The 23,689-nt window shown below is 38.8% G+C and overlaps 1 protein-coding gene across 23 annotated transcripts in view; it reads left to right on the top strand.

Annotated features, from left to right (window-relative positions):
• Positions 1-23,689, top strand: part of Ptprt (protein tyrosine phosphatase receptor type T) — a 1,176,099-nt gene that overhangs the window by 877,995 nt on the left and 274,415 nt on the right. For all 23 annotated transcript variants that reach the window (XR_004119009.1, XR_004119008.1, XM_031372635.1 and 20 more), the window contains exon 12: positions 757-1,030. Coding sequence is in view for 21 of the 23 variants with exons in the window: in XM_031372635.1 (XP_031228495.1) it covers positions 757-1,030 (274 nt within the window). In the remaining 2 variants the exon portion in view is untranslated. The remainder of the gene's footprint in view (positions 1-756; positions 1,031-23,689) is intronic.

Below are 23,689 nucleotides of genomic sequence, written 5' to 3'. Positions count from 1 at the left end.
GGCAGAGACGGCTAGCCTCGGTGGGTTTTTTTAAGTAGAGGAAGCACAAGGTGATGATGGAGAGGGGTCAGCCATAAGGATATTTATATAATAGCTATAGTGGGCATTGTGACATGATCACTGAAAAGCAAGCTGGAATCCAAGCACAAAAGGAAAAGGCTTCACCAGCCAGTATCGTGTAATTTGGACAAACAAAAAACTCTGAAAGTACTTGAAGAGAGATGGTGTTGTCTGATTGGAAGCAAAATGGATAGATAAAATGATTCGATGAATTAGGAGCAAAGAAACCAGTTGAGTCTAGGTGGGAAAGTGTCTGACATGAGCATAGCAATGGGAAGAAGTAAATTGTGGCAGGTTTAACACTGCCGTGTCCTAAACCACAGAGCTTGTTGTTTGTGGCAGAGTGAGATCTAAGTAGGTGAGACGAGAATGAGCCAAATTCATGAGCTAGCCACCAGTCAGATGGTGGTTGGATTTTTCATAAGAGTTAATCCATCTAAGAGGGGCATCGCGTTTATATAGATTTGGGCTGAGTTTGGGTGTGTCTTGTGCAAGCTGGCATTGGGGTTTTTGCACGAAAATAGGTTTCTCCAACGAAGTGAGTTTAAAAATCTGAAAAGAGAGTAAGTTTTTTTTTTTTTTTCAGACAGAAGTGATATCAGTGTCTACTCCCAGAGGAGTTATATAATACAATAAATGATAGTGAGCATATCTGTGCACAGAGTGACTGATCCGCCTCTCTGATTTCTTGTCCAGTGTTTACCAGCTGGTTGTCAAGGAGGAGCGACTTCAGAAGTCTCGGAGAGCAGCTGACATCATCGAGTGTTTCTCAGTACCCGTGAGCTACCGGAATGCCTCCAACCTCGATTCTCTACACTACTTTGCTGCTGAGTTGAAGCCCTCCAACCTGCCTGTCACCCAGCCGTTTACAGTGGGAGACAACAAGACCTACAATGGCTACTGGAACCCTCCCCTTTCGCCACTGAAGAGCTACAGCATCTACTTCCAGGCCCTCAGCAAAGCAAATGGAGTAAGTAGGTCATTACTCGGACTTTCCCCTTCTTGAGTGCAAACCTTTTACAGCAGAGTTTAATAAACTGAGGTCCATGAGACAAATCCAGCCCTCATGATTTTTGAGGTTTGTAAATAAGGTTTGTTTGTGTTTGCTTTCTTTTTATTATTTTGTTCAATTTTTGGCTTTTGTTTGTTTTTATTTTACTGCCACTATTCCTCTTGGTTTGTATATTACTGGTGTTTGCTTTAATGTTTAAGAATAAAGTTGGCACAGAACCTTCAGTGTAGGGGAATGCCAGGGCCAATAAGTGGGAGAGAGTGGGGTGGCAAGCATGGGGAGGGGAGAGGCAACAGGGGTTTGTTCTTGTTGTTTTTGCTTGTTTGTTTGGTTTTTTTTTTGGAGGGGAAACTGGGAAAGGAGAAATCATATGACGTGTAAATAAAGAAAATATCTAATAAAAAAATGAAAAAAATAAATAAATTTGGAGAGTTATAATATAGAAACTATATGTCATGAGACCTAAAGCTTTTATTTATATGGCTTCTATGGAAAATCTTTGTAAATTCATACTAGAATATGAAAAAGCTCTTCACCTGAGAAAAATCACATGGCCCGTATTGTGATTCCTATGTAGTGTATAGTTCAGATGCCTGTCAGTGCCTGAATGTAGGAGGAAGATATTTTAGTTCACCTTTTGAATTGTTCCCCTTATCACAGCCCTGAAGCATATTCAAAAATTTATTATTTTAATCTTTAAAAAAAAAAACAAAGAAACTGTTTTGTGTCAAGTATTTCCTTGGTTTGGTGGTTGTATCAATCAACATCACACCTTCACAAGGCTGGGAAATTTCACAAACACCATCCATCACTTTCCCATTCATCCCTACCCACCCTAGTACAACACGCTTCAGTTACTAGTGCCACAATAAGTCAGTTTGTCAGTGTTTATTTTGAATGCCTCCAATGACAGAGAACTTACTTTGCTGATTCAGGGGCATGGCAATATGGGGATTGTGACTCTAAGAAAGCTTTGAAATGTTATTATTTAATATTTCTTTGGTGGTTTCTTCTTCCGGGTATTCTTCAATTATACCTTTTAGGGGTTTATAGAACCAATACTATACTCTTTAAGATATTAGTTTCTATTGCATACAGTCCTTACCATCATCCACTTACACTCTCTTAAGATACACCCATTGGATCATCTTATCTGATAATACTTCATATGTTAGTATTTTCCTTTTCAGGGTACCTTCATGAATATATTCCAGCTTCTATAATTTATTCATCAAGCATATAAGGACCACTATCATGTCCAAATTCCTATGGTTCATATTGTAATTAGTATGTGCCCTTCAAGAGATTATTGATCTGTGAGGAAGCCTGAAGCATGGTGCATCATGCAGTGTCCCTACAAAAGCTACATGCTCACTGCAAACAAGCACTAAGGCCAAAGCAAGATCCACGGCATGTGTCCAGAACAGTTTAGTCTGTCAGTGCCAATCACTGCCTGGGAAAAACCCTGGACTGAGGAACTAATTAACATTTAGAGTGTCCGCATGCCCATTTAAGTTCCTCTTTGATATTTCAGTTCTGCATTTATTACTGGCTCAAGCAACACTCCTCACTGAGAGTATAAAGCTACAAAGAGAAGCTGCCAGACTGCCTTCCACCTGTCCACCTGGTCTCAACTCTGTGCGAAGCACTCTGATGTATTGAGCATGAAGATACAAACATGGACCAAAACATCCAGGGGCCCTTCTAGCTTTCAGATCTCTGAATCTCATGCTGGCCTGTGCAGCCCTTCAGCACAGCTCTCTGATAAGATGTGGCTCTCTCTGCTCTCAGCACATAGGGATGGATATGGTTATATTTCCAGTCTACTAATGAGGGTGAGAGCCTATGCCCCAGTCTTAAGTTTCCACATCCCCACACATATACTACTCAGGGAACTACCTATACATCAAGACTACTGGAGATTAATTATCCCAGGTACTTTTCTAACCCAAGAATTATAGGTTTTGAAAGAAATATCATGATATGGAACATCCAATGGATGATTTTCTTCCTAAATATTACAGCAGAGTCCCTTCTCTGGAAGATACAGGACTTTGACACATAGGAAAAACAAGTCAGGTGTTCAAGATGCATTTGCCTTTGAGGCAGTTCCAGGAGAGACAAAGCCATGAGCTGCCTGTACCTTCCACCCCCACATCATTCATTCTACCATTGTGGAATTATAATTTCCATCAAAGATAAGCATCATGAAGAGTATTGGATACATGCTTATGCAAGGTTGTCTGAGGGTGTGATTGTCCTCACAAAAACAGAGAGAGGAAAAGCAGTTAGATGTGGGCAGTCAGAATGAGTTTTCTGGCAAAGAGAAGGGTACACATTACTTAAAATTACTGTCTTTAGTATTAAGTTGTACTGGGAAAAAATGAGCACAAAAGTCATAGGATCAGAACAGCTTTTCCTACTCTAATCTCTGTCTGGCTCCTGCCCTATTCTGTGTATCATAGAGACCAGGAGAAAGTCCAGTTAAATCAGGACAGCTTTGGAGAGTGTTCAGCCACATGCTCCAGCCTACCATATTCATTGTTCTTCAGCATATGCATCAGGAAGAATGCTCCTTGGTACATAGCACCACCTCCATGCCCTGCTTCTAATAAATCATTCAAAGAACAATTGACTGAGCAATGAATCAAAACAAAGAGACCAAAGACTAGAGAAGAATAGAATGAAAGACCCACAATGAGCAGGAAACTAATTAGACATCACATTAATGCTAAGTAATCATTCCAAAAACACTTTACAAAACAGAAAGTTAGTGTAAAAAACAATTACTTAAAGAGGAGGCACACAATGTAAAAATTAACACTTGTGATCTGGGTCCAAAATTCACTGTCATATCAGCAAGAAACCAGGAATGAGCTGGAGGCTGAAATATGTGAACCAGAATCCTTAATTTTCTCCTGCAAGACAAAACAAATAAATAAGCATTATTTTACTCTAGACACTGGGAATCTATGAAGTATAGTTCTTAAACACATGGGTAGCCTTCTAATTATAGAAAGTAAAATAGTCACAATATACAAAGAAACACAAGAAAGACAAAGGATATTAACAAAGAAACATGAGAATTCAGCAACTTGAATGGAAGAAGAAAATATTAGGCTTGGTGAGGCAAAGATAAAATAGTGTTATTCAGTCATAAAATGAGACAATGGCTTTGGTAAAATGAAAAATAGAAGCCAGGGAAAGGCATCATTGCAAAGTATGATGCCAAAGATGCTTCAAAGCCCATCGAGACTAAAGCAAATTGGGAGAGAGGGGTGGATAGTCACGAATAACAAAATGGATGTGGACCGGATTAAAAACTTACTACCAGTCAGTATCATTCCCCCCTGTCCTATCTGCAAGCTTTGTTCAGGACAAGGTGAAAGAATTTAGAATCCAGAAAATCCTTGTGGATATTAGGTCAGTTTACCCACTTAGCGGGTAATGATAAGTTCCGCCTTCAAAATCAGACTGCCTACATACAAAACCCTAGTGGCTGTGTGACTTTAATTAACCCATTAAAAACATTAGATACAGTTGATCAATTAAAAGAACATCTGTAAAATACATACTATTTGTCACAAAGGAAAGAAAAATATCTGGAAGACTACAGTGAGCAGACAGAACTTTCTGTCTGTTTACATCCTAGTGGGTAAGAGCCAAAGTAAATAAGGAAAACGATGAAGTACTTTTGTAGTCGTGTGGACTTATTAAGTGCTGACTATTGCATGAAGGTAAAGACCGTTTGACCATTTTATAGTGATTATGAGGGCACTGCTTTCCCAGCCCCATGCATACCATAGAAAATTTGAACTTGGCATGCACAACAAGATGCACAACTCTTCCGGTGTTTGTATGTAGTTTGAGCTATCCACTGGTCCTTAAGTTGAAATTTTTGCTTGATTAGTGATCATGTGTTTGCCCTTTGGTGTTCTTACAGACAGCAAGGCTGACCCAGTTGGAGAAGTGCTGTCCTTGGTGCTGGAGAGGAGCCCATACCTACACTTAGAAGTCCATATTGTAACCATATGTTTGGAATATAGCTATACAATGGCATTTTAGAGTTGGATAGAGTTTGAAGTGTCATATAATCTAGACCAAAAGAAGACGAGAGGGAAGAACTATCCAATGAAGCATTCTCAGCAGGGTATCCCCATGATTACTGCAATTCTATGGAGTGAAAGTTAGTGGATTCCTTTATGGGGCAAGTAAAATGATTAGAACTTTTTTCTTACATAACAGCCAGTTATTTGATCCTGCTTCTCATCTCCTACTCACTTTGATTGCCTTGAGAAAAACCAAATCTCTTTCTATCAAACTTTCAGAGAAGGTAATGTGAAGTACCCATTAACCACCCTTGGCCATCCACCCCACTTTCCTTGGTGTGTAATGTGCAGCTCCTCTCATCCCGGTGTCTATTTTGTCATGCTTTTTGTTTTGTAATGCTAGACTTTTTCATTCAATGACTCCTTAAAAAGAGGCCTCCCCAATCAATGCAGTCTCAATTACATTTTAACTGCATCTCTTTTTTACTTACTGTTGAACTAAATACTTCTAGATTTTAGGCTTTGTTTTCAATGTCCCATCCTCCAGGAATTGCTCTGGAAGCACCTAGAAGCCCATATTAATAGTACCTGGTTAGCATATTATTTTCTTTTATAACACCAGATATTTTAAAATTACACATATTTTTGTATACTGCATGATTTTTCCATTATACTGAGAGCACCCAGAATGGGGAACCCTGTCTCAGATATTGTGGCTGTTACTGCTGCTGTTTCTCTTTGATTCATTTGTTCTCATGTTTTAGGATATTGTTTGGAATTTTTGAGCTGTATTTCCCAGGTTATGTTTAATCTTAAACCTAGACTAGACACACAAAGTCATTTAATTAATGGATTAATTGATATAGCATGAATTATTTTTTGATGTATGTGAGTCTCAGTTTCCTCATTTATGAGTTGAATTATTAATTCACCCTTAATAATTATTTCATTGGATACATAAAGAGATCTTGACAATAAAAGGCTTTTAAAGTTACGTTGCTATAGTCTGAATTTCCATTTGCTCTAAAGTAAAAGTGGTGGTTCTAAGCCATTTAATCATGGACAGACGAACCCTAAAGGAACTTTTTCCCACTCTGGTAGTTAGACATTCCACCCATATGTCTCCTTTCCCAAGCTTCACAAGCCTGGACAACCTTGATTTCCTTCAGACCCCCTAAGAACACCCAGTGTAGCTGTCTCGGGGATAAACATAGGGTGGGTAACGTTTTTACATTGTTTTTCCCCCACTGTTCTCAGAGTGAGTGGTGCTGAATCTATGGTTTTCTGCATCCCCACCACCATTATCCATGATTGTGAAGTTGAAAGGACCATAATTAAGGGTTGGATGCAAAACAAATGTGGAACATTCATGCAAATATCTATTAGAAGCCATGTTTCATTGGGTGAGGCTGGTATGCTTGTTCTGTTTACTTAAAGAGAAAACTGTTTCCTTGCCATTTCCTTTCTACAATGGGATGCACATTTAACCTGAATGACATCTCTATAGAACGCTGAGCTAAATAAGAAAGGCAGGAGGCAGGAGCGTGGATATTCTCTCTCCCTCTTTTTCTCTCTTTAAGCTCTTGAACTCAATTGCCTCTTGAGAGCAGTGGGAAGGCAGGTGCTATGTTGAATGGATCACCATGTTTGTGGTATAAGCACATAATAATAGTAGGGATCATAGAGGTAGGGCTGGGTTAGAGGAAAATTGTATGCCTCAAAATGAATTGAGAGACTGTATGTATTTTACCCAAGCAATGTGAAAAGAATGTTTGCATGTGGTTATGTTTTCTGAGATTTGGTGGGATAGAAAGCACTAAGTTTGGAACATTACGTAGACTTGGTTTTGAATTATGGCTCTTTTTAACTATCTAAAGATATGTTGTATGTTGTATTTCAAAACTTTGGTGGAGAGGGAATGATACAATGCACATTTAAATCATCATGTAGTATCACAGGTGTAGTGTTTATTCTTTTGCCTTTGCTGTTTTTTCTTTCCTGAGGCAGGGGTATGGGTGGGTAGAACACCTTCCTCTAGTGTAATCCCAGTCTGTTTGGTAGCCTCCACCTAGAAGCATCCCTCCCTAACCCTAAATAACCCCTGGACTCTTATTTGCATCCAGCTGTTTATCTGGACTAACACATGGCCTGCTCCAGGCTTCACTCTTCTTTTATCTTCTCATTCTTTGTTCATAGTTTCCAGCCTGACTTCAAACTCATTAAACAGTTTACTTTATTGCCTGTTGTCTTTATCTCATATTCTGATCCTTAGTTGTTAATTATCAAAATGTCATATAGAAAATCACAGATGGTCCATGTTATGAGCAAGACCCAAGTTCAAGTAGGTTAGAGTTGAGGCCACACAGATGCTCATATGGAAGGCAGTTGAATTGCTCTATTAGGCTGTTACATTATGCTTAACTCCTATGTTACTTAAGGTAAGCTAATTTTTCTAGAATATTGAACAACAAAATCTCAGTGGATTACCAGAAAATATACTTCACGTTTCTTTTCCTTATCTAAAACGAACCAGTAGGAGGCCAGAGAAATGGCTCAGTGGTTAGGAACACTAGCTCTGCAGGACTCAAGGTCAATCCTAACACTCACATGGTTCCTTATAGACATGTGTAACTCCAGTTACAGGGGACCAGATAGCTTCTTCTAACTTCCATGGGCACTGTTCACATGTGTTAGCCATATATTCATGCAAGCAAACATTTGTACACAAAAATAAAAATAAATACAATTTCTAAAATGGATCAGCAGAAAGGATCTGATTCTCACAGGCACTCAGGGTCTCAGGCTGGTGAATCATCTATTCCAATATAGTCTTCAAGGTAGAGAAAGAGAAATGTGATGGCAGGTATTACCTCTAGAAGTTTCCACACAAAATGACACACAGCACTTTAAAAACCAGTTGGCTAATCAAATGATCACATTTAACTTCAAAAAGAATGATCCAGTGTGTGTTAGGCATGTGTCTTAAAGGAGAACTGGAGTATGTGAGATTATCCGCAGTGACTCCTATATATCCCTGTAATAACTTCACTTTTCCCACAAATCCTCATATAGCCAGGCCCAGGGTCTATGAACTCTCGTAGAGCATCTGTTAAGTTCCTCTGATAAATACTCATTGAGGGCTTTCTATCATCAAGCACCTGCTATGCCTCAGACATGAAATAAGATGATTGTGCCTCTACATGTCCTCCCTGGGTCTCACAAAGTAGCCCTATGTTGATGGATTGACGGATGTACGGATGAATGGATGGAAGGAAGGAAGGAAGGAGGAAAGGAAGGAAGGAAGGGCTGTCACAATATTCCCCTGGAATCCTACCTTTAATGACTTCATCTTATAAAGAAATTTTGGTTTCAGCTTTTCTCCCTATTCTTGGAGATCTGGTGAAGGGATATCTGTTCTCACAGTGCACTCTTTTACTTTGATAAGTAGGAATATTCTAGTGTTGTCATCTAATGCCACTGGGAACCTTCAGGAAACTTTTGATGGTCTGCCATACCCATCAGTGGCTCAGGAGCCAAGAAACAGAAGCCTGAAGCTGGTGACCCCCTAGTTTTACTTTTGCTGACATGTTACAATATTCCAATATCAGGAACATATTTCTACTTTTTTTAATTAACTCTGTGGCATCCCTTTAGAAGTTAAATAGGCACCAAACTAGACATTTGGAATATAGGTTTCTAGCAGCCCACTGGAAATCCTCAGTCTGATACAGGGCCCTCTCTAGCACATGTCTGTTTCCAGAGTCTGTGCTTCCCAGTTTGTCTGTCAAAGCTTTCTTCTAGATCTGAATAGATTCTGTTGATGGGGACTCCCCCTACCTTCTCAGGTATCTCTACCTCCAAGGCTCCTTTCTGTCCTTTGAGCTTTATCACATGTTCTTAAGAACTCTCAACTTCTGTTAGTGCCCTTCTGGGGGCTCCAGCATCTCTCCTCAGGTAAGAAGAAAATTCCCTGAGTGTCACCTTGTACAAATACCAAGATGAGTTCTCCCAGGTTGCTAATTTATTTTCACATTCACTTACAGTTCCTACAGATTTTATTATCATGAGGCCTGAGGGAGTACGAGCTTTTTCTTTCCCATGCAAATATACTTTAAATTCATTTGGAGAAGGAGATGAAGGTTACCCAAATGTTGACAGCTCATAATCTTGTCAGCTGTGCCTCCAGGCTTCAGTGCTCAGACCCACATCCAATCCATGTGAAGGAAATTGTGGTCAAAGCTTCCATGTGGTAAGGTCTATATTTCCATTGGGTCTTACAGTGGAGGAGAATTGGGAAGCCTGGCCTAGCCGTCCCTTTAATAATGAAAAAGTAGAAAAAGCTTTGGGCTGGGAAAGAATGAATTCTTGCCTTTAAGAACTTGGTTGTCATCATTTGTGATCTACATGAGTGAGAATTTCAGTGGCAAAGCTGGGTCTTCTCATCTGTCTAATAGGATAAGATGTACTCTCCTCGACTTACTGGGGTTTATGAAGGAAGTAATCAATAGTAATAATTCTTTGTGAATGCTCAAGGATCTCTCAAATCAAGATACAGATACCAATTTGAAACTATAAATATTCAGTATGTGTGTGGTTTATGGATTCGACATATATCCATATACAATAAATGTTTTAAGGCTTGCAAAATAGTTCAGTGGCTAATGGTGCCTGCCACCAAGTCTGATAACCTGAGTACAATCCCTAGGATGTACAAAATGAAATAAAATTTTAAATAAGTAATTAGATGTTGTACTTTATTAGCCAAACAACAGATAAGTGGTTTTATTCATGTTTATGTTTATTCTTTAAGAATTGTATACAGTAAATTTTTATCATCTTTTTCCTCTTCCTAACTCCTCCTAAGTCTTGCCCCACCCTGTATATATACATACACACATATATAAATGGGCATATATGTATTCACACATTAGAAACTTTAAGTTATCTTAAGAATCTTATAACAGAAGAAAGAAAATCAGTGAGCCATAATTCTAGTGTAAGGAGTTAATGAATCACCTTTACCACTTAAGTTTGTGGGAAGCCAGGGCAACGAGCCATGTATGGTGGGCTCACACAGTTCTTATATGATAGAAGCAAGCATGCATGCTTTTCATATATTAAGGGTAATTTTCACATATATACCTACATAAAGACCTGGAGGAGGAGACACTGGGTGGCATCATAAGACATTTTTTTTTGCTTGCTTGCTTGCTTGCTTTTTCCTTCCTTTTTTTTCTCAAACACTCAATTAGTTTTTTCTATATCAATTCTACAGAGTCTGAGGTTACAGTATTAGAATTTAATGGAGCCATTTGCACTCAAAGATTCTGTTTCTTGTGCTATAAAATGGCATTCATTCTACTAATTAATGCTATTAAATAAGACTAATGGATTTCTAGGTTTATCTCTTTTCAGAATTTTTGATGAACATTCTGAGCATGGGCTTGCATAGATGGCCTGCGACTGGCTATGGGACCTTAGGAAATGACATACACACTCCAGTTGTCTTGTGTAGAAACTATTGCCATTCCTGGTATCAGCTCAAACAGAATGCTTGTAGATCTTAAACAACATATATGGAGAATTGTGTTGATGCTTGAAATACAGGGCTTACAGTCAGACATCACTACTAGGCTGCCACAGATGTAATATGAGAGACAGAAGGGAGAAGTGCTCTAACACAAAACTAGACAAAAATCTGTGGGACATTCAGTTGTTTTTTTTTTTTTTAACTTACCAATCAAATTTGACTAGATTGTGGGCACAATGAGAGTATTCGAGAGGAATAAACAAAACCAAGCAGGGCCCAGTATGTACAAAGACATCATGTGGACATCAGGTTCAAAAATATGAAAGAAGACTGGAGATTGCAAAAGAAAGATGGTTTACTGTATTTAGAGATTAATGGGGTCTGGTGACAAATCTCTTGCAGGCCCTTCCAGATACTGAACATTTTATATGATGGATTTCACCTTTGTAAATTCAAAACTTAGTTTATTAGGTAACAAAGTAAAAAGATTGAAATGAAGCAAACCTGCAAGAAGTTAACAACAGATAATCAGGGTTTTTTATGCTTGTGTTTATTCTTTGAGAATTACATATAATAAACTTTTATTCATTTTATTTATTTTTCCTAACTCCTCCCGGATTTTGCCTTTCCCTTCCCACCCAAATTCATGTGCTTTCTAAGATGGAAAGGGAGAGAGGGAAGGGGAGGGAGATGGAGAGGGAGAGAGGGAGGGAGAGGGGGAGGGGGAGGAAGAAGGGAGGGGGACGGGAGAAGAGAGAGATTTTTATAATCCATGGAGTCTATTTTGTGGCCACTTACTCCTGAGCATGGGCCCTGCCCTGGAATATGATCACTGCTTTGAAGAAAACTGATTTTCCCCTCCCAGCAGGTATAGCTTGTTGGCTAGGGGTGGGACTTTGCACTTACCTCCTCTGTGCTGGGAGCATGTCTGGCAAGAGCTTGTTCAGGTCTTCTGCATGCTGTCACAGTCTCTGAGAGTTCGTGTGTGTATCTGCTCTGCTGTGCCTAAAAAATACTAGTTTGTTAAAGTTGTCCACCACCTTTTGCTTTTTCACCCTTCTTCCATATAAAATCCTTGACTCTGGAGGAGAGGAGTATGATAAATACACCCTTTCTTGCCCTGAGCACTCCTAAATCCCTCAATTTCTCTATGTTGTCCATTTGTGGATGTTGTGTTTGCTATACTCTACTGCAAGGCGAAGCTTCTCTGATGAAGGCTGAATGATGTCCTGACCTCTGGGTATAGCAGTATGCCATTAGGAGTCATTTAATTGCTATGTTCACTTAGCATATATATATATTCACATATATTTATGTGTGTGTGCATATACATGTGATGTACATATGTGTGTGTGTGTGTGATAAATGTGGTCTGCTGTTCTATCATCACAAAATCTCACCCTCACTCTTCTTTTGCACAGTGAAGTCCAGGTTGCCCATGGCCTTTCAGACTCCCATCTTTGTCCAGTCAATACCAATGTGCTTTGTTTTAAACTTCTCTGTAATCCAATTTTCTGGGCTCCCATGCAATGACATAAATCTTATGTCTCAACAGGAAAACTTTAACAAATTTCTACTTCTTAAAATTCCCACCATCATGATTTCTTACCTCAAAACCATCTTCTAACCACAGTCAGTACAATGTGATGCTGTGTCTTTATTTCTCATGAGCAAGACCCGACTCTGAGAAGCCATATATTCCAGAATCAAAAGGCTGAGAAGTCCCCTTACAAAACTTCAGGATGTCCTGTGTGCTTAGGGCTCTCTCTACTCTGAGTCTCAGCTCCTTAAAGTGGCTTTGTAAAGAAAAGTTACTGGGTTGAATTCACAAGGAGTCTCTTAAAGTTGCCCCAAGTCACCCACTTCATACTTCTTTTTTCTCTTTCTCCTAGTAGACATGACCAGGCTTGCTCCCCTGTGCTGTCTTAAAACCCCTGCTGGCCCTGCAGTTAACATCCGAAACTAATGAGAAGCTGTACTAATAACAATTATCATAATAAATTGGCCTTTGATTACATCTGTCACCTGAGAATTTTCAAAGACTTTATAAACATCAATTAGTAATTACAGCTCCCCAGATTGCCTTCAGAGAGAGGGGATCAGTAAGGTCAAGTGTATGTTATACGGAGAAACATGAAGGGCAGCTCCAGCTTAAGCTGGTTCAGATAGAGGGATCTCTGGCTCTTGATTGAAAGCTTAAGCCTCTCTCCATGATGCCCAGAGGAAACACACTTCTGACATCACAATTAGGGGAGAAAATTTATAGCCAGTACATAGCCCTGAGTTCCTATTGTCGAGGAATGGAAAGTATGAGCTATAGCCTCAGAAGACAGCTTATAAGTTTCCCAGTTCCTTTCTTGTGGGAGAAAAAACAAACAGTGGCTTCAATCCAGCTTCCCCTACTCCCACCCCATACATAGGTTTGCTCTGAAAATTTTGTCTTCCTTTGTCTTATAAAGGTCCCAGCTGTTAAGGAGAGTTTGATGATGACGATGATGATGATGGTGATCATGATGAGCCAACAGCCATTTACTATGGTCTTTCTCTCTGTCAGCGGGTGATGAAGGAGGTACAGCCCTGTCCTCAGGGAGCTCATAGTCCAGTAGAGAAGACAGTCGTGAAAACAAATGTGTGCAATAAACTGTTTCAGGAATCACATCAGAAGGCCCAGTATATGCCTTGGAGGTAGACAGGAATTGCTGCAGAACAAGCAATGTTTGAATTTACCACTGAAGTCCAAGTGACTGTTTCCTAGGCAGGAAATGGGGTAGAAGAAGGTATATTATAAACATACAGCGTATGGACCAAATTCCAAAGATGGAAAGACTTCCTGCTACACTTGTGAGATTTAGCAGGGTTGTCTGTGGAACTTGGGGAGAAGGCAAGAGACAGTTAGAGAATACATAATGGGGACCTTGCCTACCATGCTAAAAAGTATGTTTTTTTTTTCTGATGACAATAGGAAATCTTTGTAAGTATACTGAGATAATCTCAGCATTAGCTTGTTACAATCATACAGGTATATGTATAGCCCTCTTCCAGGTTCATGTACACATAAACTCTGTTTATCTTGGTGAGATGTGCAGAAGGCATGGTTCTCATTCCACAGATGCTATCATAATCATGAAGAAAGTTGAAGAAATTTACTCAAGGTCACTACCTAGTGAGGCAAAAATAGAATTCAAATGCCAGTTTTTCATTATTGGTGGCATGTTTAGTATGTTTAGCATGATACTATTAATGGCAGGGATAGGCATGTCTCCCATTTTCACAGCCTTTACATTCTAGTGGAGACCATGGAAGGTGACAACCATCCAGTATACAAATGAATAACTTTTTGTGGTGAAGCCTAAGAAATACAAAGTGATGTGCTAACTGAATCTTCCAAAATGGTATTGATAAATATAACAATGTAGAGTCATTGCTATTGTGGGTTTGAAGAGTGAGCACTCTGCCCTTTGGGGATGAAGGCTGTTGTCTATGCTAACATCAAACTAATATGAACATGACAATGGATCTATCAGCTGAGGACTCTTTCCTTTAACTCTCTCTCTCTCTCTCTCTCTCTCTCTCTCTCTCTCTCTCTCTCTCCACATCTCTCTCTCCCCCATCTTTGTATGTGTGTTGTTCCTACACAGTGACAGAAGGCAAACTAGAACACATGTCTAAGTCTAAAGCTGATGTACAGTGTCTTCCTCAATCACACCCACCATATTTGATCTCAGGCAATGGGAACTCAGAGCTTTCTGGTTCAGGATAGTCTAGCTAACCTAACAACCTCTATTTCCCTCCCAGGTGCTGGGCTTACAGGCAGTCTGCCACATTTGCCTGACTTTTACACTGGCTCTAGAGACCTGAACTTTAACCATCATGTTTGAAGAATAAACACTTTATCCATTCATCCACCTCTCTGGCCTGATTGTCATTTTCCTTATCATCCTATAAGGCTGTTTCTGGCAGCTTTGACAGAAGTTCACAGGGCCTAATTTTTATATATACCAAATTTTATATAAAAGATGTTTCTCAATATGGCCTTACTTTCTTTTTACTACAAGTTAAATTGATGTAATCTATATCTGAGACATGTTTTAATACTTTTGGAGTTGCTTATTTATATCACGTGCCCAGTTTCAGAGAGTTTTACACCTTTTTTCAATCATTTTCCAAGTTATTTATATATCACAAATCTGAACTCTTCCTCTGGGTGATGGTGCAAATTTCTCAGTTTGTTACTCATCTTTTGACTTGACTTAAAGTGTTTTTGTCACAACAAATAAAATGTAATTCAATGCAACAAAAAAATTTTGATTTATTTTCTAGCAGTTAGGACGCCTTTTACATCCAGACACAAATGGGTCCACCTGTGATTGTTTCTAAGTCTTATGAGGATTTTTGCTGATGTTGAGATTTTTGATGAATGGTAACTAATTTGGGGTAATATGTAAAGTATTATATTAGTTAGTCTTATTATATTATATTAGTCTTATGAGGATTTTTGCTGATGTTGAGATTTTTGATGACTGGTAACTATTTTTGGGTACTATGTAAAGTATTATATTAGTTACTTCTCTCATTTTGTGACCAAACATCTGACAAGAAACAAATTAAGGGAGAAACTATTTATTGAGACTGATGGGTTAAAAGGATATACTGGATGATGGGAATGAGTAGCAGCTTGGGTAAAACCAGCTGTCCTCATTGTTCATTAATAAGAAGCAGTGCGTGCATGCATGCGTGCGTGCGTGTGTGCGTGCATGCGAGTGTGCATGCGTGCGTGTATGTGTGTGTGTGCGTGTGTGTGTGTGTGTGTGTACATATATGTTCTATAATGGGTCCTCACCAGTTGCAAAAAGAAGTTTCCTTGATGGGACAGGGGTCGAGGGGACTAGACCCCTCTGTGGGTATAAGGATAAATATTTAGAAAACAAAAACCAATCAAAATGTATAGTTGTGGAGCCCAATCCCAGAGGACACATCTGCAAACTATTCTGCCACCTAGGGATCAGAGAACACTGTTAAGAAAAGGCAGAAAGATATTTAAGAGCCAGAGGATAAGGGAGTTTGCTGAGAGTGTATGTCCTAGTAATATCAGACACTATACACATAAAGCCTTCTTATTGAACAAGAATGCATCAACAGACATGCCAAAATGGACTGGGAAAAGACCACAAGGCTTTATCACTATACAAAGAACTTTGAACAACTAAGGTGTACAGAGAACAAATCCTAATGTTTTAAAGTATTTTGCTAATGTATTTTTATTGTGATTTCAGAGTTTTGTGTCCATCTTTTAGTCTTTGACCAGTTGAATGGATGTTTATATGGGGTGTCAGCTTACAAAGTTCAACCTTTACACAGGAGCATACAATTTTCTCAGTATTATTCATTGAAATAGTGGTCATCTCCATGATGCATAGTTTTGTGGAGTTTGTCGAGATTTGGTTGGTTGCAGATGTGCTTGTTTCTAGGATCTTAATTCTTTTCATTGACCTGTGCATGCATTTTTGTGCCAGTACCATATTGTTTTATTTATGATGTGTCTATTGTATGACTTCAGATTAGATGTTATGAGGCTTACAACTTTATCATTTTTCCTTAGATTATTTTGGTTATTTGATTCCTTCTTACTGATACATGTCTTTAGTTTTTTTCCTAGCTATATGAAGACTGTCATTGATTCTTTTAAAAACAATAAGAATTGTATTGAATCTTCAAAGTGCTTTGAGTAATAAGAGCATTTTAACAATGTTAATGCTTCCAACTCATAGATATAGGAACTCTTTTCATTTTTGTTTGTTTCTTCATTTTCACCTGTGTTTTGTTATAACGTAGATGTCTTTTACTTCTTTGGCTAAATGATTTCTGGCTTGGGAGTGCTTTCAAAGGAGATTGCCTTTTTAGATTTGTGAGTTTCTTTCTCAGCAAGCTAGCTGAGAAAAATGTTTCAAATGTGTGTGTTGGTTTTGTGTCCTTCATTTTTCCTAATTTCTGTATTATTTCTAGTAGACCTTTGAACATTGATAGTTTGACACTTCCCTTTTCTATTTGTATGTCTTGTGTCTCATTCATTTCATTTCTTTGCTAACACTTCTAGTGTGATATCAAAGAGGAATGATGAAGGCAAGGGCAGGTAGCAGATAGCAGTAACTACTTAGGAGGCTAAGACTGGAAGATTGCAAGTTCAAGACTCAAGTTAGCTATGGTGTGAGTTTAAGATCAACTTGGTCAACTTAGAAAAATCCTGTCTCAAAATTTTGAAAGTTGAAAAAAGAAAAAGTAATATAACTTCATGGCAAAATAATTGCCTAGCATATCAGAAGTCCAGGTTCAGCTGCCAGTACCTGAAAAGAATAAAATAGGATGAGCATAGGTATTCATTAATTATTCAAAACTTTAGCGAAAAAACATTTTCCATTACTGCTACCCAGTACGATATTGGCTATGAATTTTTTTATATTTAGTTTTTGTTTTTAATAGAAGAGCCAGATCCTATACCTATTTTTTTAGGGATTTTATGACAAAAGAATGTTGAATTTATCAAAGACTCTTTTCTCATTTATTTTTGCATCTTTTGAGATGAGCATAGGATGTTTTGTCCTAAAGGGTAGTGTTTGCATTTCATTTGTATAACTGAATCATCCTTGCATTCCGAGGATAATCCCAATTCAGCCATGGAGGCTGTCATCTTAAATGTGCCATTGCACTTAATTTGCTACTATTTTGCTGCAAAATTTTACTCTAAGTTCATTCAAGATATTAATGAATAATTTTTTCTTTCTGTTCTTTGTTATTGTTGTTGTTGTTATGTTCTTTTTTTTTAGGATAGTCTAAATCAAAATCAACGGAGAAACATGAGCATTAAGCTAAACAACAGAGTGAAGGGGCCTTGATAGCTCATCTTAGCCAATAATTGCAAAACACACATTATTTCTATTAGCACATGGGAAATATTTGATATTTTCCTCTCCTCTTTTTTTTTTTACTTAACAGTTTTAATATTCTTTGTCCTCCATTTAATATTACTTAGTTGATTTCTCCAGAGCTCAATATATTCTTTCAATATATAGATTCAGACTTGACTTCCAGTAATCTACTGAATTATTATCTACCTAATTTTTGTTCTGGACAATAGGGGTTCCATATGCATACATGTCATATGTTCCTCATCATACTTTTTGGCCACTTTTTATAAACTCTTGATTTTTCTCTTTATTCTATTTTTATAGTTTTTTTCTTCAAGTGATTATTAAACTTCTCTTTCAGGATCTTTGTCATTAATCATCCTTTCTGAGGTAATTTTGTATCATTTTTCCTTCATTTCATTTATGAGTTAAACTAACTCTTTGCATTTTCTCCCTCTGATTTCTGTGACATTTCTGCTTTTAAAATGTCTATTTCTAAACCCGAGGTTTTCTTTTTTTCAAGACGATTCAGTTTATTGTAAAGCTTTGCACTACTTTTGTTTTCTCTTTTGCCTGTTTGTTTCCCAGTGGGAGCATTTCCATCATCTGCATATGGTTGCTTTATTATTTATTTAAGATTTTATTTTGTAGATTTAAAGTAGCTTACTAAATTTATTATTCAAACACTCAGTAATGACATGATAGGGAAATATAAGATTTAAAAGGTAATGTATTTATTCTGTGTATGTAAGGGATATGGTTGCTCATAAATGTGGAGGCCACAGGACAATTTTCAGGAATCTGTTTTCTTCTTCCACCATGTAGATTTGTATAATCCAATCATGACATCAAGCTTGGAGACAAGTACCTTTACCCACTGAGCAATCTAGCCAGCCTCTACAGTATACATTTACTGAGTGTTTACTTTGTACCATTGGTGTTGAATCTTTATAGTCATTTGTTTACTCTTGAGATCTTTGCCCTCTGTGATGGCTTATGTTGACAATCATAGACACATTTCATTCATGTCTCTTATCATGTTGCCAACAGGGACAATGAAGGGCTAATAATGTCTGTTTGTTTATTTTGTTGAGGTTGTAGATATTGACTGATTGATTTTGTTTTCCTGTGTTATTTCTGAAAATCATGCAGGAATATTCAATGTTATATTGTTACTGATTTATTCAACTATTCACAGTTAATAGGAATATATGTTCATCATGTTGTAGGGAGTGATATAACCAGAAAAGGCAATGGTAAAATTTTGTTTAACTTAATAACTGAATAGGAAGTTGTGAAGAATTTTAATTGATACTGTTGATAGATTATGTTTGGAATTGGTGTAATAGAGTGATTGAGTTAGACAGAAGTTTTTTCAAGGTCTGTATATTCAATTGTCAATATCTCAAGTATACAGCTATGTGAGCCTACATATCAAAAGTAACAGTGCTAGAAACAACTATGAGAGTCACAAAGACTGTTCAAAGATTGTTGGTCTAGCAAAGGATAAATATCTACCCAAAAGGCGAGATTGGGGGCAGGAATGAGGTAAAAAAAAAAAAAAAAAAAGACCTGTAAGAACAAACCTGAAATACAGAGCAACCCAAAGGTCAAGAGTATAAAAGAGGTCAGGGGAATAGTGATATCAGTTGCAGCTAATGATGACAGGTCAAGGAAGACTGGGTTGGAACAGCAGCAATTAAAGATGAACTGGAGCTGCTCTTCCCTGACCTTGATAGGAGCCTCTGACTGAAGGAAGATGCACAGAGAAGGTGAGCTGAAATGATGGAATCCCCTGAGGAAAACATTCAAGTGAAGATTTGAGAGCTTAAGCTTGGCTAGAAGTTTTCTGAATAGGGTTAACCTGAGACTTAGCAGTTTCCTCCCTGAGACCTGGATTCTGGATCCTGCCTAGTGCAAGAAAAAAAGCATAGCCTGATGCTATCCATGAATACCTCACAAGGTAACATGGATAGTGTCCACCATCCACACACAGTGTGTCAGCACAACCATCCCTCTGCAGCTCAAGACTTTGCTGAGCTTCACCCCAGTAACTAAGGGATCACAGGCACTAGCCCACATGCCCAGTAGTAAGCTCAGTCCAGTACCACTCTGGCCCTCTTACCAATTAAAAGGCATCTGTGAAGGTTTGTATTTGCTTGGCCCAAGGAGTGACGCTATTAGAAGGTGTGGCCCTGTTGGGGTAAGTGTGGCCTTGTTGGAATAGGTATGTCATTGTGGGTGTGGGCTTTAAGATCCTCATCCTAGCTGCTTAGAAGTCAGTATTCTACTAATAGCCTTCAGATGATTATGTAACTCCTTCTGTACCATGCCTGCCTGGATGCTGCCATGCTCCTACCTTAAAGATAATGAACTAAACCGCTGAACCTGTAAGCCAGCTCCAATGAAATGTTATCCTTATAAGAAGAGTTGGCTTGGTCATGGTGTCTGTCTACAGCTGTAAAACCCTAACTAAGACTGCGTCCCTTCTGCCTTTTCCTCAAAGGACTCCCCCTTAATATCTCCTAATTGTGCTGGGTCTCCCTAGGTTTCTAGAGGCCATGTGTTTCCTTTTGCCCTCTCTGACTTTCTGACTTCTCTCAAGTTCCTATGTCAAATCAAAGCAGATTTCTTTTCATGGAAAACCACTTAGCCTGTTTGTTCTTGGCCATCTTTGTGTGCCTACATATGACTCAAAAAAGCAGATAAATGGCAAAAAGGTGGTTGCATACAGATGCCAAAGAAGAAAGGCCACTTGCTTAAAGGTTATTTTGTATTTCAGTCTGGTTTGCCATCTGCGTAACCTTGGAAAATGTCATTTAATCTTGTCTTCTGAGGGAAAACAAAGGCGGAGGGTATCGTAATGTTCAAACGCAGTTGAAGAATGGAAAGATTTAAAATATGCAGAGTTGTGTGTGAAGGATGAAGTTATTTTTTTAAATGTCCTTAGCATTTATTTCATGGAGCTGATTCCCACAAAAGACAAGCACCAGCTTAAGGATCAGGGCACTAAAGACAGAAAGAAAGAAAGAAAGCCTGGGCTGAGGATGCAGTCATCATTCAAGCCAGAAACCCTATGCTACATAGGTATGGAGTAAACTAGGGTGGTGGTTGTAAGGGATGGAGCTCTGCATCCAGACATGCTGTGCATTGTATTCCTAGGGTAAGGGGTTGGGGGGCTGGATCAAGACCACTGCAGGGCTCAGCCTGGTCCAACCCATTGCCACTCTCTCATCTCTTGGTTGGTATCCACCACCACCTTCCATCCTCGGTCTCATTGCATTATTACCCTTAGTCTGTTCCATTATCCAATGGTTTTGACATGTTAAAATATAAACTTTACCTTCTTCCTGTTTACATAATTCTCTTGCTTTTAAAGTATAGGGCAAAGTGCTTTTTTATAGCTCCTACTCAAACCATGGCCCAATTAATTCCTTGTGATTATGGCCTCTCTAGACATTTTCATGTCTGCACTGAGCTCTTCATTTGTCTACTTCCAATGCTCAACACATCTGTTCTCAAGTCTGGACAACCTTCCTTGACACCTCATATATCTGACTCCCACTTCTCTCCCAAGTGTCCGACTGAGTACTCTTTCAAAGCCTTATAGTATCTCCCTTCCTGCCCACAGTCCACTTTGCTTTCTTTCTTTATACCTAACAGCTTTTGCTCCTATTGCTTATGGCTACTTACACTTTTATATTTACTTGTGGAGACAGCATTGAATGTTTATCATCATCCCAGGTGTACCCAGCCTACAAAGACACAGACCATGTCTATTTGTTTGTTGTTGTAGCTGTAGTACCCACAACAAAGCCAGACACATAGTGATCACTCAGTATCTGCTGAAGAGCTGACCAAGTAATAAAGATAAAGGTATTAGATAGATTGCTGGTTCTTGGGTCTTAGAGGAAATATATGACATAAGTCAAAGTAGCTGGAAAGACTAAGGCAAAACTGCAAGCTGATGGTCAAGCCCTAGTATATGCTAACTGAGGAAGTTAGAGAAGACAAAGATTCAAGTTAGGGAGCTGGGGAAAGCATTTGAAAAGCATGAGGTCAGAGTTAAACCCTCATTATATTGCATCAGGAATCTAATGGGATAATACAGTAAGAATTGCATGTATTATCCAATTTCCCAAGGCATCTTGATCAGGGAGGTGATGTATCTTAAACTCCTGGCCAGTAAACAGAAGGAATGGGCATGCATGGATGCTATGATTACTTGCACTGATATCTTACATTAGAGGGGCATCAGACAACTGCAATTGCTGTTAAAATATGGAGGAGTGTATTATTGAGTAAGTAGGGCAATTATAGAAATAATGTAGGGACTGATGTAAAGATGATTTGCATAAGACCAAAGTACTAAAGAGTGGGATCAAGAATCAAGGAGCTAGAATACTAGAAAGCAGGAACAGTGCTGGAAGCCAAGACCAGATCCAGTGTTTGAGAACGTCCTCAGGATGGTCCAGCTTCTTCATAAAAGGAGTCTTTCCCTCCATCATTTGATTTTGGGAAAGAGCCACACTGAAAGACTGGCTTACTCAGTCTTACACAGCTCTGGCAGAGCCTAGAGTAGAAGGGAAGTCTCAACACAAGTACTGAAGTCAGGGTGACATACACCTGTGTGACAATGGTCAAGTCTATGGCAGGAAGGAAAGCATGAGTGTTGTTTTAAAGGTGAGGAAAACGATGTGTGCCATCCTGACACTGAGTATAAACCCAGAGTATGTTATAGGAGAGAGAGAACAAAAGGTACTATGCCCTCCAGGTACTTACACCGCCTGAGCATAGAGAAAGAACTTACGTCCTGCTTGTTAATCTGATTGGGACTCTGAACATATGCACACTAACCAGACCTCCCACGTAATACAATTTACAGTGTCCAGCACATCTCCGATTTGCTCATTGACAGTCCAATCAACCAGAAGGTCAAGGGAATGACTCAGGGCTTTGTAATTCTTTACCTAATTCTAACCATCAAAGACAAATTGCTTATGGAATTAAAGCTGTCAGGAACATAGCAGAAAGTGAACATGTCGGCTTCGTGTTTGTGAAAGCCAGGAAGACTTTGATATGTAGACATGCACTCTACTGTATAGAAAGTAGACTTGCCAAGTGCAGAGTTTAAGGGGTTATGTTAGGAAATGCCTTTGTTTTCAGGCTTGAAACTGTGAAGGGGAAGACGATTCTAGATAAAGTTAGAAAGTCTCACAGGGAGCAGGAAGCAAAGAAACAGGGAGCAAGAGTAGGTGATGGACCAAACTCTTGTAGCTATCCACACTTCCCACCCATGTTAATATACACCTCAAAAAATTCCCATAGAAGGTAGGTTAATCTTTCCTTTTTCAGAAAGGAAGAGCTACGATAGTGCCTGGAAGAGACAACTGAGATGTTGGTGACATTGAGTTCTTAGACATGGATGCTGGTCATAAGTGTGTGCAAACTTGTTGGAAAATCCGTCAGATTATATATATTTAAGATGTGTGTTTAAGAGGTATCTTTGTGTGTCATATCTGATTAACACCGAGACAATTAAATTCCCTTCGGGACCTCTCTTCAGGCTTAGAAGGACCCATTCATTACAATAAAAATAGTGCTTTGCTTATTCATTTAACATTTTCTTGTTAAAAATATTGTGGATAGGAATGTTCTGCCTGCATGTGTGTCCGTGTGCCACATGTAGGTCTGGTGGGATCCAGAGCCAGAAGAGAGAACTGGATCCCATGGAAATGGCATTAAGAACATTGTGAATTTCTATATGGGTGCTGGGAATTTAATCTGGGTCCTCTGTGGTCCAGCAAGTACTTTTAACCACTAAGCCATCACTCCAGCCCCTCCCTTCTTAATATTTTCTGATGCCTACTGTTCTATGTAGCTTTGTTGTAATGTTATTTAGTTGTAACAGCTTCTTCATGTTCTCTCTTGACATGCCACCACTTCCTTACTCATGCTTTCATAGTTAGATAAACATATTTCTCTTAGCTTTCACTTTGGATCCAACAGGTGTAAGTCACAGGCTGTTTTCTACGCTCCAGGTTGTTCCCTGAGAGTACCTTCTTAGGTAGAAAGACTGGGTCACCTCTCTTTAAAGTTAAGATATGTAGAGTGAGTCTCCTGCCTGTATTCACAG

The sequence above is a fragment of the Mastomys coucha genome, unplaced genomic scaffold (genome assembly GCF_008632895.1).
Source record: "Mastomys coucha isolate ucsf_1 unplaced genomic scaffold, UCSF_Mcou_1 pScaffold15, whole genome shotgun sequence".
NCBI lineage: Eukaryota > Metazoa > Chordata > Mammalia > Rodentia > Muridae > Mastomys > Mastomys coucha.
This window is presented reverse-complemented; position numbering and strand designations above follow the sequence as displayed.